The sequence below is a fragment of the Leuciscus leuciscus genome (genome assembly GCF_965113295.1).
Source record: "Leuciscus leuciscus genome assembly, chromosome: 20".
Lineage (NCBI taxonomy): Eukaryota > Metazoa > Chordata > Actinopteri > Cypriniformes > Leuciscidae > Leuciscus > Leuciscus leuciscus.
In genome coordinates this window covers 21,369,272-21,384,469 of record NC_138744.1, presented here as the reverse complement: position 1 = coordinate 21,384,469, position 15,198 = coordinate 21,369,272, and the positions used below count along the sequence as shown (strand labels likewise).

The window sequence follows — 15,198 nt, the reverse complement described above, 5'->3', positions numbered from 1 at the left end:
AGGTAGTTTGTGACGTCAGAAACACCAGTGATTTCCAAATGTGATTTTGAGACTGTCTTTGGTTCACTGCAGTTTTAAGGAGAAAATACTCAGCAATGGTGTTGACTTTGCACATCATTGTTTGTCTTAAAGCTTAATAAAAACACCACATACTGTAGACATATCAAAAAACATTAAAAGCTTGTTTTTCACCACAGGGGGACTTTAAAGTCACCTTGAGGCCCCTTAGGATAGGTTTAAGTTTTAAGAAACTTTAAGTTAAAGTGTTCTGTTTAAGAACCACTGATTTTGACTTTTTTTTTTTTTTTTTGGCTCAAAACCTCCTAAAACAAAATGATACAGATGAATATGAACTGTATCAGATGTCTGTTTTTTGACTGAAAAGCTTAAAGGAACATAAACAATAAGTCTCAAAAACTCTTAAGATTAAGGACAACAAAGAAATCCCTGCATTTGTTGTTATGAATACACTGCATAATAGAGTTGTTTTTGGTTGGCAAGTATAATTAAAAGTTTTCAGCCATAATATGTCTTTTAATTTTGATTCTCTTAATGGAGCTTATTGGATCACGTGTGCTTATAAAATAATATTCATTAGCCTTTAGGTCTAAATAATGAACACCTAACTTTGCCAAAACTCCATAAAAGACTTTTATTCTACCCCATTTCATTGTAGGTAATGACCTTAATTCTTAAAGCTGAATTGGCTTTGCTCTATTGCTCAATGGATGCCAAAGGTGAGCTGCTTGCAGAATGGAACAAATCAGTTCTTGCAAATTTCTTTCTTGCAAAGCTGCTTTGTGAGGCACAACGTACTATTTCCTCACATACCAGACAATATGATGTAACTCCATACAATGCGAAAACAACAGCTAAGGCTTCTCACCAAAAATTCAAAGAGCAGTTAATGATGTTTAGGCAAGGCACAGTAAGGCACAGTTTCTACTGTATGTTACTGGCTGTTTTCCACTGCTCTCATGCTGAAAAACGCTCTATTATCCCCAGCTTCATCAAGCTTTAACCGGGCCTCCCACTCTTTTAGTAGACCTGCTGAAGTACAATTGCCTAGAACCAAACATTAAAGGATGAAAAAAGAGTAAATTCAAACCATCATTGAGGTTTTTGACACAGTGTTAGTGTCATAATATATGTAACTTGTAGTTACATACCAGTCAGTATTGGGGGTAACAACGCAAGTTAGGCTACGTAATCAGAGAATATTTTCAAGTAACTATAAAGTAAAGAACAAATCTACCATGCCGAACAAAGCTGAACTAATTGACCATGTACCTCCTGATTTACCTCCTGATTTAACTGGGTCCCAAAGCACCGCTCTGCCATCCTTACGGCAGAAAAACAAGAACCTCTGGTGAAATTTGAATAAACTGATCGACCAACTTGGGAGGGCCTGAAATATTTCCACCTCAGACCTCCCAAAGGGGTACTGGCAGGTCTACTTTCCCATCAAGCTAAGGCCAAAATGGCCTTCAATGCTCTGTAGAAACATTGACAGTACTGGGTCCTTCCCTTTGGGCTTCATGGGCCCCCAGCAACATTCCAGAGGCTTATAGATGTGATCATACAACCATTAACAGTACACTGCGGCTTACTTGAATGACGTCATAGTCCACTCAGAGAGCTGGGAAGAACATCTATCTCGATCACGGGAAGTGCTGTCTGCGCTACGTCCGGCTGGACTAACTTCCAACCCCCACAAATGTCACCTGTGCCTCTCCGAGACATGGTACCTGGTTTACCACATCGGCCGGGACGTTTTTGGACCCCATAAAGAAAAAAAAGCTGTTTACTACCCTCAACCCACCACCAAAAAACATTTATGTGCCTTTCTGAGGTTGGCAGGGTCTCAAGCACTGGCTTGCCCCTTTACAGACTTGACTATGAAGGGACAGCCAGATAAGGTGCAGTGGAGCCCAGTGGCAGAAAGAGAAACCTTATGTCTTCATGACTACGAGAACTTCTTGTTGAACTTCACCCAGCGGATGCTTCTGATATGGAGCAGGGAGCTGTCCTGCCTCAAACCATCAAAGTGGCAAAACATCCAGTGACCTATATGTGCTGAAAGTTATTATCAGCAGAGACAAGGTATGCTGAGGTGGAAAAAGAAGTGCTGATCACGAAGTTAAGATACTACCTCCTCAGCCGGCCCTTTACTCTGGGGACCGCTCACGCACCCCCTCAAATGGATCTCAAAGGCACAGGACACTAATGCAAGGGTCACCAGATAGTTCCTACAGTATATAGCCCTTTTGTGGCTCCTTTAAAGGTAATGCTGATGGTTTGTCCCAGATGTTCTCTGGCTGGTCAGGTCTGGTACGGGTCATTCCTGCCCCCTATCCAAACAGTAACCACCTCTCCCACCAAGAAGAACCACGTGCAGGCATGAAACTAGTGAAAGATGTAATAAATTAAAAGCTGTGATAAATGACAGTGACAGTAAGAATATCATGCAAATGAAGCATGTTTGTTATGCTTCTGTTGCATAACTATGATTCAGTTATTCAGTTGTTGAGTATTCATAATGTATGAAATGAAAAGAGTATGTAAATGTATATAATTATGAAAAGTGAACTACGATGTTTTCTATGTAATCTATGAAAAATCTAAAAATGTATGGTGAAACATTAATATACAGAACTTTCCTCAAGAAACCTCTGTCTTTTATTTGGGTCAGTGCTGCTTAGAATTTAATTTGGTCTTCAGTTTGCAAACTTCTCTCTATATAACCAATCAGAGAGCTCTAGGCCCTCCTCATCGCATGCTGAGATTTGTAGTGGGTCAGTGTTATCTAAAATAACACACTAACAGCCCCTGTGGGCTCTAAGACAGAAGACCATTCAATTAAGTCCAGAGTTTTGGACATCAATCACATTAATATCATGTAAATGTGACATGGTTTGTAATTGTCCATTCATAATCAAAGAGATTGTTCATCCATCCAAAAATGAAAATTCTGTCATCGATTACTCACCCTCATGTCGATTCAAACGTGAATGAGAACACAAAAGTAGAATGTTTCAACTGTTTTTGCCCATACAATGAACGCCAATGGGAACGTCCAGCGTTTTTTACATTTCACAGAAGTCAGTCAGTCATTCAGGTCTGGAATAGAAATGATTGATGATTTTTTTTGATGAACCATCCCTTAGTTCAAAAAGCATCTATTTCTCAAAGATTGACTTTATGGTAGCACATTCCTTTAGCATACTTGATTTTCTCCTGGGCTTTTATGCCGTAATTTTTTAGTACATAATCATGACTTGGTAAAAGGCCAATACAGCTTAGCTGAGCTGAACATTTAGAGGGTGACACTGAACAATGAAGCTCTTAGCAGGATAAGGCCTTGGTAAACACGCAAGTTAAATATGCAACAGATACCACAGAAAAGGGTGAAGTACACTTTGGTGAGCTAACATGTTTAGGAAAGGTTGGGAATTTTAAGAGACTTTGCTGATGTGTGACTGAGAACGCCCGAGATCTCTAAGCAACGGACTGTACTTCCTTTTGAAATAGTTCAGAGAGGCTAGCATGACTGAAGGCTAATGAGCTTTATAAGTATCCTGTACTGTAAATGAAGCTGTGACATTGAGGTCACTGGAGAACCCATTGGTGTCAAAATAATGGCATCATCTTTAAATCAGTGAAAGGAAGTGAGGCTGAGCTGCATATCGCTACACTAGCCAGAATGCAATGCATATATAGTGTCATGTGCAGTTATGATATGCTGCCCATTGTGCATTTCCCATTAAATTAAATGAGGAGATATTTAAAACAAAAATTTGAATGAAGTAATTGAGAGTAAAATACTTAAAACCGTTTTTTTTATTTTTTATTATCTTTGCCTGTTATTACAGAGCTCCTTCATGACATAAGTGGTTATATTTTAATTATTATAACATCTCAAAGTGTATTAGCATTAAAAAATACAACAATACAAAATAGATTTAAGACTTCTAACACAGGAAAAGTTAGCAATTATACAAGGAGGACCCTCACTCTTAAACACTGTAGTTAGTACACTTAAAAAAAGACAACTAGAAAAACACAAAATACAAAAATAGATAAATACAATTTGCCAGAATCATGCAATATACTTAAGTGTAACAAATATATGATGTTAGATCTTATACCTAGTATAACGGTATATCCTGGCATAGTGAAATTATCGATATGATGATACACTGAGTCACATTCCAGGAGAGCCAAAATGCATGTAACACTTACCAGACATTCCACATACAGCTTCAAATATTAAAACATACTCATTTAGACACTTACAATTCAAGCAAAATTGTTTAAGTAAAACAAAGAAAACTGATGACCTTGAGGCAGTTAATCTAGAATGAAAATATATTTCAGATTTCATCTCAATCATAATTAACAAACAAATTTCCTATTTCTTTTTCCACCAACAACCCTTTAAAACATTAATATTGCATAAGGGACTTAGTAGAAACTCAAGAGTCTTTTAAGAATCAGACAAAGGTTCTCACAAGTTTCTCAGTGAATTCAACATGAAATAAAGTGTCTATAAAATAAAACACATATAATATAAAGACACATATAATATACAGACATGTATATGCAGTAACAAATGTTCAGTACTTTTCAAAGAATGGATGCATGTAGATATTTATGATGTCTAAAAATATGGCACAGCTATCAGCATGAACTCAACATGATCACCTCAATATGAAGTGCAGGTGCTCCAAGAGTTGTCCCCTAACCTCTGAGGAAGGCAGATGCCCTTAGGACCTCCATGCAGTTGACAGTGATGAGAGCTCCAGTAATCTGTCTCCACTGCTTGGTCACTGGGCTCTTCATCTTATCCAGGGCCAGATGAAGGTCCTGAATCATATCCCTGTAGCCGTCCCCATACCGCTTACTCCAGGCATACAGGAAGTCATACGCAGGCTTCCACATTGACTATTGAATAAAGAACAATAAATAAAATATATGACATGGCAAATGATTGACTAGGACTGTATAAATAATAATATAATAATTAAATATTGATATGACATGGCATGGCATGACTAGGATTGGGTTAGAGCTTATTCTGAAGATTTCTTTTTGGGTTTTAGCTCACCTGTGCACCAACTTCTCCATTTTTCCCTTTGTGTGGTGCCTCATAGGCAGCAATCTGGGCACTGGAGAGCTTCCCTAGTCGCTCGGCTAGTTCCCGCCATCGCACTCCAAGCTCCACTGCTGTGGACAGAATCACTATATCCTGGATGAGATGGGCTACTACGCCTTGAACATCCATCTTTAACAACCCCTGTGGGGAATATATATAATTACTAAAACCCTTGTTTTCCTCAAAATATTGTTGTGCACAAATGTATGTCAGAATAAACTATACATACAGTGATAAGCTCATGCTGGAACTTTTTCTTAATCTTCTCTGCATGACAGTCTTCCTTGAGCTTTTCTAGAACACAGGCCACCTTCTCTGCCTCAGTTTCAGCATGTCTCCTAGAGATGGCGTCAACCGAGACCTCGGAGTAACCAAGAGCCTCAGCAAATGTTCTCCAGCCTTTGACGTGCTCCGTGACCAAGGTCTGAATAGCAGAGTACATGTAGGTGAGTTTTTTAAAAGGAATTGTCATATTATCCAAGAGGACAGGCGTGGTGAGCTTAATTCCAGTGAAGTCGATGACTTGGTCCTTGGTTATGAGCTTTAGGTTCCTATAGTGCACCAAGCCGACTCTTCCTCGAAGAAAGCCGATGTACCATTCCTTAACCTTCATCTGTCCTATAGATCTAACGGTTTCCTTAGAAAGCAAAGCAATTGTATCACCTTTAAAGTATTCCAGGAGATATTCCACTCTCGGTTGTCTGAGAATCGATTTTATCGCTACCCCATACCAATGTAAATCTAAAGGTCTGTCCTGAAACTTCTGGGTGAGGATTTCTGGGATTGATTCCTCTGGAATGGGCGTCACTTCCCTCTGGCGATCTGCCTGCCTTTGGCTGTGTTTTTCCGACCGCAGAGGGGCAGCCTCAGGGGACGTGACATAGAAGTCTCCCAAAGTGAGACTATTGGCATCCTTCATCTCCATGCTAAGTTTGAAGGGACTCAATTCACCTCCACCAACCTTGACCAGATCTAACGGTAGATGGAGCACTTTTCCAGCTTTAAGCTGCTCCTGCTTAACCTCTTTATTCCGATCCACCGGTTTCACTTCGAAGTTTGGATCCAACACCCTAGAATCAATGTGAAGATCTTGAAGACCCTGTGGGTTGAACTGATGCTTTCCCCAAAGCTCCAAGACAACAGGGGGCAGATTCCTGTTACCCCTCTGGATATCAGAGAAAGGGAGCCTGGGTGGAATATTATTATGGTTCAATATGACTAGCACTACTTTGAGCAATGGGTGTATGTGCTTGGGACCATAGACAGCCACCGTCATTTGGCGATCCAAGTAATCCCATACTGATGTTGCAGGTTTCTCCAGAACAGTGGCCTCAGCAGCAGTTATGACATACATGTGTGGTTTTAAATCAAAGAGCTTCATCTGTAACACATCATTGTATATGTAACAGTCTTTTACTTTCTGATAAGGTCCCTCTTTCCTTTGAGAGACTAGACCCACAAAAGAGGTCAAGACTTGGCTTGTGGGGTCATTTTTTACTTTAGCAGCCATTCTCATTTCCAGCGAAATGCCCCCCGAAACATTGTGGTTACTGAGGTTGACCTCTAAAAGAGGGCTCAGAGTTGTGGTGTAGTTGTTGTTTATTCCAGTGGGAGGATCGAGGAGAACTTTGAGGCCAACTTCTTGGATCTCACCTGGTGGGACGTGTCCCTGGGGAACATGAGCAGTGATATCGGAGTCTGGCAACTGCACAGAGCCTCCAGCGTGGTCAATCTTGCAGCAGATTTGAATGTCTGTGGCCTGAGTCTGGGCCCATCCAAGACTTTGTTTCATTAGACTAAGATCCAAACAGGACCTGGTTAGCTGCCTATGACTTAACCAAGCCATTTTGTAAGCATCTCTGTCATTCTTCAACCACTCAAAATCAGGATTCAGGAATGGTTCTTGAGAGTTGAGTCTCATTGACCTCTTGTCCTCCTCCTTCTCAAGGCTGTCAAGTATATCCGAGGCACTTCTCCACCTCCCAGATCGATTTAAATTGTTTTGTCTGGGTGCTAAAAGATGGGCAAAGTTTGTTTCATCTGATGATGTGCTGAGAGAGTCCTCGTTAATACTGTCGAAGAGAGATAAGGGATCCTCTTTCATGGACACTCCAGAATCGTAGGTGCTGGTGTGGACGATATCATTTAAGAATGGATTTGACTTGCCCATCTGATTCCAGAAGGGGTTGGTAGTTTGTTTTGAATTTTCCATTTCTTTCGGTATGACAGGCCACACAGAGGTTTTTCCAATCTCATAAGCATAACCCCCTAAGAAAAGAGAAGATTTAAAATGTCACGAGAGAGCTGAGAAACTCTCCTGTGTTCAAAAAAATCCTAATACATGTATTTGTTATGAGTTACATTAGTTTGCATAGTAGCTTATATTTGTGAAGCAAATAAAATATTTTGAAAATGTCATTCACATTTAACAAATTCAATGGAAATACAGTGGCTGAATAAAATAGTGGAGAGAGAGAGAGAGAGAGAGAACTTCATAATTACCATGAAGGTTGTTGTTGTTGATGGTCACATTCTCATCTATATCTATCAGCGTCCCCTCCGATCTACTCCGAAGCAGATTTCCTGAACGACTGTTTGACTTTTTTATCTTTGCGGCTGCCATTTTGTATATCCAAGATCAAATGTCTGTCTCTAATGCCAAAGCTATTGAAAAAGAACGAACAAATTAAGAGAACAAGGAATTTTTTTTAAAATTATTCTATTTTACCAAGGTCATCCACTGTACTTTTAGTGGACGTAAAAGTTAATTTAGTGGAAGATTAATGATGCCTCAGTCTACAGAGCGATTTAGAAGGTATTTTATTCATACTGCAGTTAGGTTTTTTTAATGAAGTTGTGCGATTCCTTGCAAGGACTGATTGTGTTGTTGATTTTAATGTTTAATTGTCTATTTGTGTTGTTTGTAATGTACAATGGTGGCAAATGAGTTTCCCCTTACGGGGATTAATAACGTTTTCTAATCTAATCCAACATAAAAATATCTGATATTAAAAAAATTTTTTTTTCAATTGCAGCAGCTTGGGTTCAGTAAAGACCTCTGTTATTAAGATCATTGTTGCTGTATAGTGTTCTTGAGTTGCCTGCCCTATATGGTTATTGAAAATTAATTGCTTGATGTTTTATTAGGTTCTTCAAGAAAGTGTTGATCTGAACCAGTATATAAGCCTTTGTAAAGAGCTAGAGAATTCAATCGTCTTCTAACTGAAACCTATATCATTCTATTGCAGTCAATAAATAAATTGACATTCAACTTTTTGAACATAATAACATACAATTTGTTTTCACACACAAAAAAAAATCATATTAATAATTTGAATTATGCAGTTTATTCAATCAGTAAACATTCAACAACAGAAGTTTACAAATAAATGACTCAAACTTTATTCATAAAGAGTCTCACTGAGTCAGTCAGCGAAACTTCCTCTTGTTGTTTTGAATCATTTCTTCTGTCATGAGTCTCTGAATCATTGTCCAGTATCCTCTCTGTCCTGTCTCCGGGAATGACTCATTAAATGCGTATTATGCAGTGGCAATGCATGGAAACAGGTCTGTCTTGTCTAAATATCAGTGCCACTTATAGGAAGCTTTGTCTCAGACAGTGTATAGTAAAGGGCTGAGTTCTCTATTCAAATCAACACGCGCTAACACGCCCTACAGCATCAGCCACGTCACAATACACCTGTTTGTCCTGTATAACGCATGCAAACGTCATCCCACATTAAAAACATAAGCGTTCTATTCTTCTCCAAGTTTCTCTATTAAATAAATAGCTTACATGTAATAATTTAAGGATTAATAAAACACCAGGACGACACACAAGACACGCTATCCTCCAATATGCAGCTCATCAAATCAAAACACGTGAAAGACTTGATGTCGACTAATTAAATACGCCTCTCCTTTTTACTCATTCGTGCTTTGGCTAGACAAGTTTAGCCTATATACTAAAAAATATTTTAAAACTGCTGAAACGTAAAACACTTACCTGAACCATGGTAGTTTTTCCACTCAGTCCTTACGCGAACTTTTTAATCAGCGGGTAGTGACACCAACTGTACACCTTACACTTCTGTGTGCCTCTCTCTGCTTGAATAGTGGATAAGTGCATACTGGGATACGTAGTACCAAACAGTCAAGCGTAGTGTATTGAACGTCATTCTCAAACTCCACCACCCACAAGCCTCCACTTTATGTACACACACAGAGCGTTGCAACACCTGAAACTACATGGAAAAAGTGGTTTCGGTATGCAAATTCATGAGAGGAAAAAATGTGTCTCTGTTTGAAAATAAAACAAACTACAGCAGCAGCACTTCAAATTCCAAGTATGAAATATCAAAATTTTAATTTATTAGTAATAGTCTTAACAAAGCAAACACAAAGATTTTTTTTCCATAAACTTCCTAAAATTTGCTTCTGTAAGTAGGCATATAAATTCACCAAATAAGATTATATGGTTTAAAATAAACAATGTTTTATTTTTTATTTCGATCAACCAAAAATTTTAAGGCAACCAGGTTATTTACTTAAAAAAATTAATAACAATATTTTTTTTTCTTAAGTTTTCCTCTCTGGCTATTCACTAATAAAATTGAGAGGTAGTTTTTTTTTTCTTGAAAAAATAAACATATAACATAGTTAACTACTTATTTTTTATTATTATTTTTCATTTATTTATTAGATTATGATTTTTTTATGTCATGTTGAAAGTGCAGTTTATCCAAAAATCTGTGTGCTCAAACATCAAGTTTTTTGCCATAGCCTACTAATATCTCATTAATAAGGAGTACTGTAACATAAAAATCACAAGTATATTTCAGCAGGTCTGCTATTGACTCATTAACTAAAGGAATAGTTCACTTAAAAATGAAAAATTTGTCAATTTTTACTCACCCTCAGGTTGTTTCAAACCTGTATGAATTTCTTCCTTCTGTTGAACACAAAAGAAGATATTTTGAAGAATTTCGGTAATCAAAGAGTTGATGAATACTACTTTTTTCCTTCCATGCAAGTCAATAGAGACAGAGCGTATTTAGGCCACGCCCACACCCAGGGGGAAAACAAACCAACTGTCTCCATTGACTTTGCATTGCGAGAGGCTGCCTCCTTGTCATTTCTTGCTTCTAACAAAAGACAGAAAAATGCCTAAAAACTGCTGTGTGACAAGGTGTACAGCAAAGAAGCTAAAAAAAACCAGAAATACGTTTTTATTAGCTCTCGACCCCAAAAAACGAGTGTTTAGGACATAAAAGTGGATACAGGCAGTTGAGACAGAGCGTCAAGTGTCTCATTACTCTGAGAACTAACGTACGTCCGCTGGAGGAGACCGTAATCGGCAACACAGGATAGTTTATCTTACAGAAATATAATATATAAAACTGACATTTGGATATTTGGCTCACCAGTGACCAAATGTTTAACTTACTGCACACGTGGTGTATTTTTAGTGCATACTGAGTGTCAGGATCCCACAATTTACCCATTCGGTCCAGCCTGTATCCACTTTTATGTCCTCAAACGCTCGTTTTTTGGGGTCGACAGCTTATGAAAACTTATTTCTGGGTTTCTTAGCTTGTTTGCTATACACCTTGTCACATAGTAGCTTTTAGGCATTATTCTGTCTTTTCTTAGAAGCAAGAAAAGCTTGGCCTGTGGCCTCTTTCCACAGGCCATTTCCCTTCTGAACACTTAACATGCCCCCCAATGCATATGCCTGCAAGTGCAATACTCCCACGGTCTAGTGCAATATTCTCTTAACTCAGGTGATATTTATATTTATATTTATATTATTCATACTACTCAAAATACTGTAATATATGTTCATAATCTGTAACATGCACTAGACTCCCACTGTCTAGTGTAATATTCTCTAACTCAGGTGATATTTATATTTATATTATTCATACTTCTCAAAATACTGTAAATATGTTCATAATCTGTAAATGTTTATTCAGACTAAACCCAACTGTGACCCCTTTTTTTACTTTTTATACTATTTTTATTTATTTATTTTTTTATATATTTTATTCTTAGAATTTGTATTACTATGTTTCTTGTTGTATTTGTATTTGTATATGTGCACTGGAAGCTTCAGTACCAAGAAAAATTCCTTGTGGGTGCAAGCACACTTGGCAATAAAGCTCTTTCTGATTCTGATTCTGATTCTGAAATGACAAGGAGGCAGCCTCTCGCAATGCAAAGTCAATGGAGACAGTTGCTTTGTTTTCCCCCTTGGTGGGCGTGGTCTTCAGATTATGACGCGTTGCGCTCTGTCTCTATGGGGCGAGTTCTTGAGGGTGAGTAAATGATGACAAAATTTACATTTTTAAGTGATCTATTCCTTTAAATGTCAGTGACCACCCTCTAGTGGTTAACTTTAGTTAGTTCAGCTATGAATTCATTGTAACCATTTCGTAGTTGATCTAACAATGCTTTTTTTAAAGCATGTATTAGGTTCATGTTAATTTACAAATTTGATTGTAATTAATGTTAAGTGTTAATTCATGTTCGTTCATAAGACAAATGCATTCAAATGTTTTATAGAAATTAACCTTTTAATAAATGTTTATAAATAAATTTCAGTTCATTATTTCAAAATATTTTATTACAAATTTAACCTAAACCAAACATTTGCATTTTGTTTTGACCCCTCTGAAAAAATGAAAAAGTTTGCTTGCTTGATATTTTTAGCGTTTAACAGTACGCTAAACAGCTTTATCATTCCATCCTGATGAAAATCATTGTTCTGATTATTTGCATATCCTGTTGAACACTCCCTGCATGGGGAATAGACTGAATCCTTGCAAAACTATCACATACTAACACAACTTGGAAAGAGTGCATGATTCCATGAAAATAAGATAAAAGACAAAATTAAAAAAAATCACATGCTTCCAGGCGCCCAAAGATTAAAGATCTTTGGTCGCCTGGAAGCATGTGATTTTTTTAAATTTTAAGATCTACATTGATAATGCAATCCTAATGCTCAAAATTAACATCTGTGGCCATTTGAGTTCATGCCTCCATCACCCAGAGCTTCAGGTGATCAGATGAGACGGAATGTCCTGAGAAAGAATGTCTTTATTTCTTGAGCACTGGCACCTGATGTTGATCAAAAAATAGATATAGTTATATAACATTAAAAACAGTCAAAGGTGACATTGTGTTGTTTCCTTAAAGTGGCAATCCAAGTTTCATTTATTCTGTACAATCTGCAGTATATATTTACTTCCACTTGAAACAAAAATAAACCTCAGAATAAAATGTTCATAATCTTTTGTCTGAGCAATATCTGAATGTAAAGTATGAAGGACAAAGGTAAAACCCTTTCCTTAAATACCATTAGTCTTGTATGTAACCCTGCATAGAAGTCAACTTTCTTCTTTATCAAAACATAAATGTACGGTTATTGCATTGTGAAAAACGTTTGTGCTTAATGAGAAACCTGCTGTACAGCTTCATGCATATTTAAGAGGGAGGAATTTTCCCCAGAGAATTTTTTCTTATGCGGGGTCACTAATAATCTTGAGAAGATCACCAAACCAGTATGCTGACTTGCTATCTGAGGAGACAAATATTCAAATTATTTCTTAGATCATGTACTGTAGTTCAGTAGTTCAACCGAGTTCATTCATAAAACCATTGTTATATAAATATGACTGGTTTGCACGCAGTAGCAAAATATGGACTGAGTCATGCTAAGACTGGGTTGACATGTTTTTGTTAATATGTGTTAGAGGTTGACACAGCTCTAAAAGCAACACTCTGACAAGATCTTAGATATTATCTAAGCAGTAAGGACAACAATGTGTATGTTTGTTCTCAGAAACTTTGTTAATGTGATAATTCACAGTTCACACATTATATGTGCGAATTATGGTAAAGGCTGATGGTCTTAATTCAAAACCTGTAGGCCTACATTGAAAGATTTCTAATTACCCTTTTAAAGATTGGATTTTTGTTAAAATCTTGTGGTGAAATTTAAGGTCCAGCTTGTCATATATTATTAATACAAAAATATTTATCTCTTATTTGATTTGATTGACAAAGACATACTGTTAATCTGCAGGTGTTTTTGTTTTTGTTTTTTGAGACCACGGATTTCTCACACATCCACATCCACTCAGCTCAGTTCAGTCCAGCTGCAGTCCTTCAATCATTTTGACTTGGTGTGCTATATATTTTAATCCGTTTTTGAGTAGCCTATTGCAGATTATCAAACATCCTAAAACACTACAATACAATACAAACAATACAAGCACTATATAGCAAATACTGGTAGGGGAGAGCGGGGCACAAAGTAACACTTTTTGACTTTCTCAGTTTGTGTAAATCTACTTTGGGTTCAGAGTATTTATTTTTTCCCCACATGTTTAGTACAATTATGTGGTTTTGTTTTATTAATACAGTATATTCTTTTTTCTTGATATACCACGAAAGAATGGAAGTGAAATGTGACAACATTCCCCATAGAAACATTATATATATATATATATATATATATGTATGTATGTATAGAAACATAGTACATTGTAACATGACCATATGACAGCTTAACATGCTATCTTATCTAATCAAACAAACATACAAGACAAACTAAAATATTTTTTCAATTAAATACAATTATGAACTATTTCATATAAAATAATGAATAATTAGTAATTTCTGAACATTGACTCTCAGTCTTTATTCACCTTTTTTCATATTTTCTCAGTAGAATTCATAAAAATATAGAATAGAATAGCATATTTCTAATAGGGGCTCATTTTTAATGCAGTGTGACAACATGCCCCACCTGCACAACTGGGATTTAAACCCTGCTAGTGTCTTCTGCTAGTTAGCGAAGCATTAAATAACCATATCAACTGTTAAATACATTTTACATTTTTACATTTAGTCATTTAGCAGACGCTTTTGTCCAAAGCGACTTACAAATTGGGACTAAATTAAGCAAGTCATCGTGAAGAGGCAAAAAAACAACGCAAGAAGTGCTCAAAATACGAAGTTCAGGCATTATTCAGAGTAGCATAAGCCCGATAAGCGAGAATTTACAGGAAAATATATATATATATATATATATATATATATATATACATACATACACACAATTTTTTTTTTTTTTTTTTTTTTGAGGTTAAGTGCTCACGGAAGAGAAGAGTTTTCAGCTCTTTTTTGAATGTTGTCATGGATTCTGCATTCCGGATGGCGGTGGGGAGATCATTCCACCAGCATGGAACTGTGAATGAGAATGTTCTGGAAAGTGATTTTTTGGCTCTCTGTGATGGGACCACGAGACGTCGCTCGTTGACCGATCGTAGGTGTCTGGTAGGGATGTAGACTCGTAGGAGTGAGTGAAAGTAGGAGGGAGCTGAGCCTGTGATAGATCTGTAAGCAAGCATCAATGCCTTGAACTTGATGCGAGCAGCTAGAGGTAGCCAGTGCAGTGAGATGAACAAAGGAGTGACGTGGGCCCTCTTGGGCTCGTTGAAGACAAGACGAGCTGCAGCGTTCTGAATCATTTGTAGAGGTTTAGTTGCACATGATGGAAGTCAAGCCAGAAGAGCATTGCAGTAGTCAAGCCTAGTAATGACCAGGGCCTGGACGAGAAGTTGTTGCATGCTCAGTTAGGAAAGGCCGGATCTTCCTGATGTTGTGCAGTGCAAACCTGCATGATCGAGCTGTCTTTGAAATGTGATCTGTGAAGGTCAGCTGGTCATCAACTGTTACTCCAAGATTTCTGACCGACCTTGATGGGGTGATTGATGATGAGTCTAGCTGGATAGTGAAGTCGTGTTGCAGAGACGGATTGGCAGGGAGGACGAGAAGCTCAGTCTTTGCCAGGTTGAGCTGCAGGTGATGTTCCTTAATCCATGTCGAGATGTCCGCCAGACAGCTTGAGATCCGTGCAGCTACTGTGGGATCATCTGGTTGAAATGAGAGGAAGAGCTGTGTGTCATCAGCATAGCAGTGGTAGGAGAAACCATGTGCCTGAATGATGTGTCCCAGTGATGTGGTGTAGATGG

The 15,198-nt window shown here is 37.6% G+C and overlaps 1 protein-coding gene across 1 annotated transcript; it reads right to left on the bottom strand.

The window, feature by feature from the left end:
- Nucleotides 1-3,829: 3,829 nt before the first annotated feature.
- Nucleotides 3,830-10,678, bottom strand: macc1 (MET transcriptional regulator MACC1). Its single transcript, XM_082148834.1, has 6 exons — nucleotides 10,070-10,678; nucleotides 9,162-9,399; nucleotides 7,658-7,819; nucleotides 5,385-7,423; nucleotides 5,108-5,296; nucleotides 3,830-4,944 (listed from the first exon to the last, which is right to left on the bottom strand). Exons 3-6 carry the CDS (start codon nucleotides 7,776-7,778, stop codon nucleotides 4,741-4,743), a joined length of 2,553 nt encoding a protein of 850 aa, XP_082004960.1. The 5' UTR covers nucleotides 7,779-7,819; nucleotides 9,162-9,399; nucleotides 10,070-10,678; the 3' UTR covers nucleotides 3,830-4,740.
- Nucleotides 10,679-15,198: the final 4,520 nt, after the last annotated feature.

Bases quoted from the DNA above. Each gene is read 5' to 3' on its own strand.
- macc1 (XM_082148834.1), bottom strand. From the start codon at position 7,778: ATGGCAGCCGCAAAGATAAAAAAGTCAAACAGTCGTTCAGGAAATCTG. The intron at 7,424-7,657 runs GTAATTATGAAG...CTCTTTTCTTAG, and splicing joins CAACAACAACAACCTTCATG to GGGGTTATGCTTATGAGATT. The intron at 5,297-5,384 runs GTATGTATAGTT...TATTCCCCACAG, and splicing joins TCCAGCATGAGCTTATCACT to GGGTTGTTAAAGATGGATGT.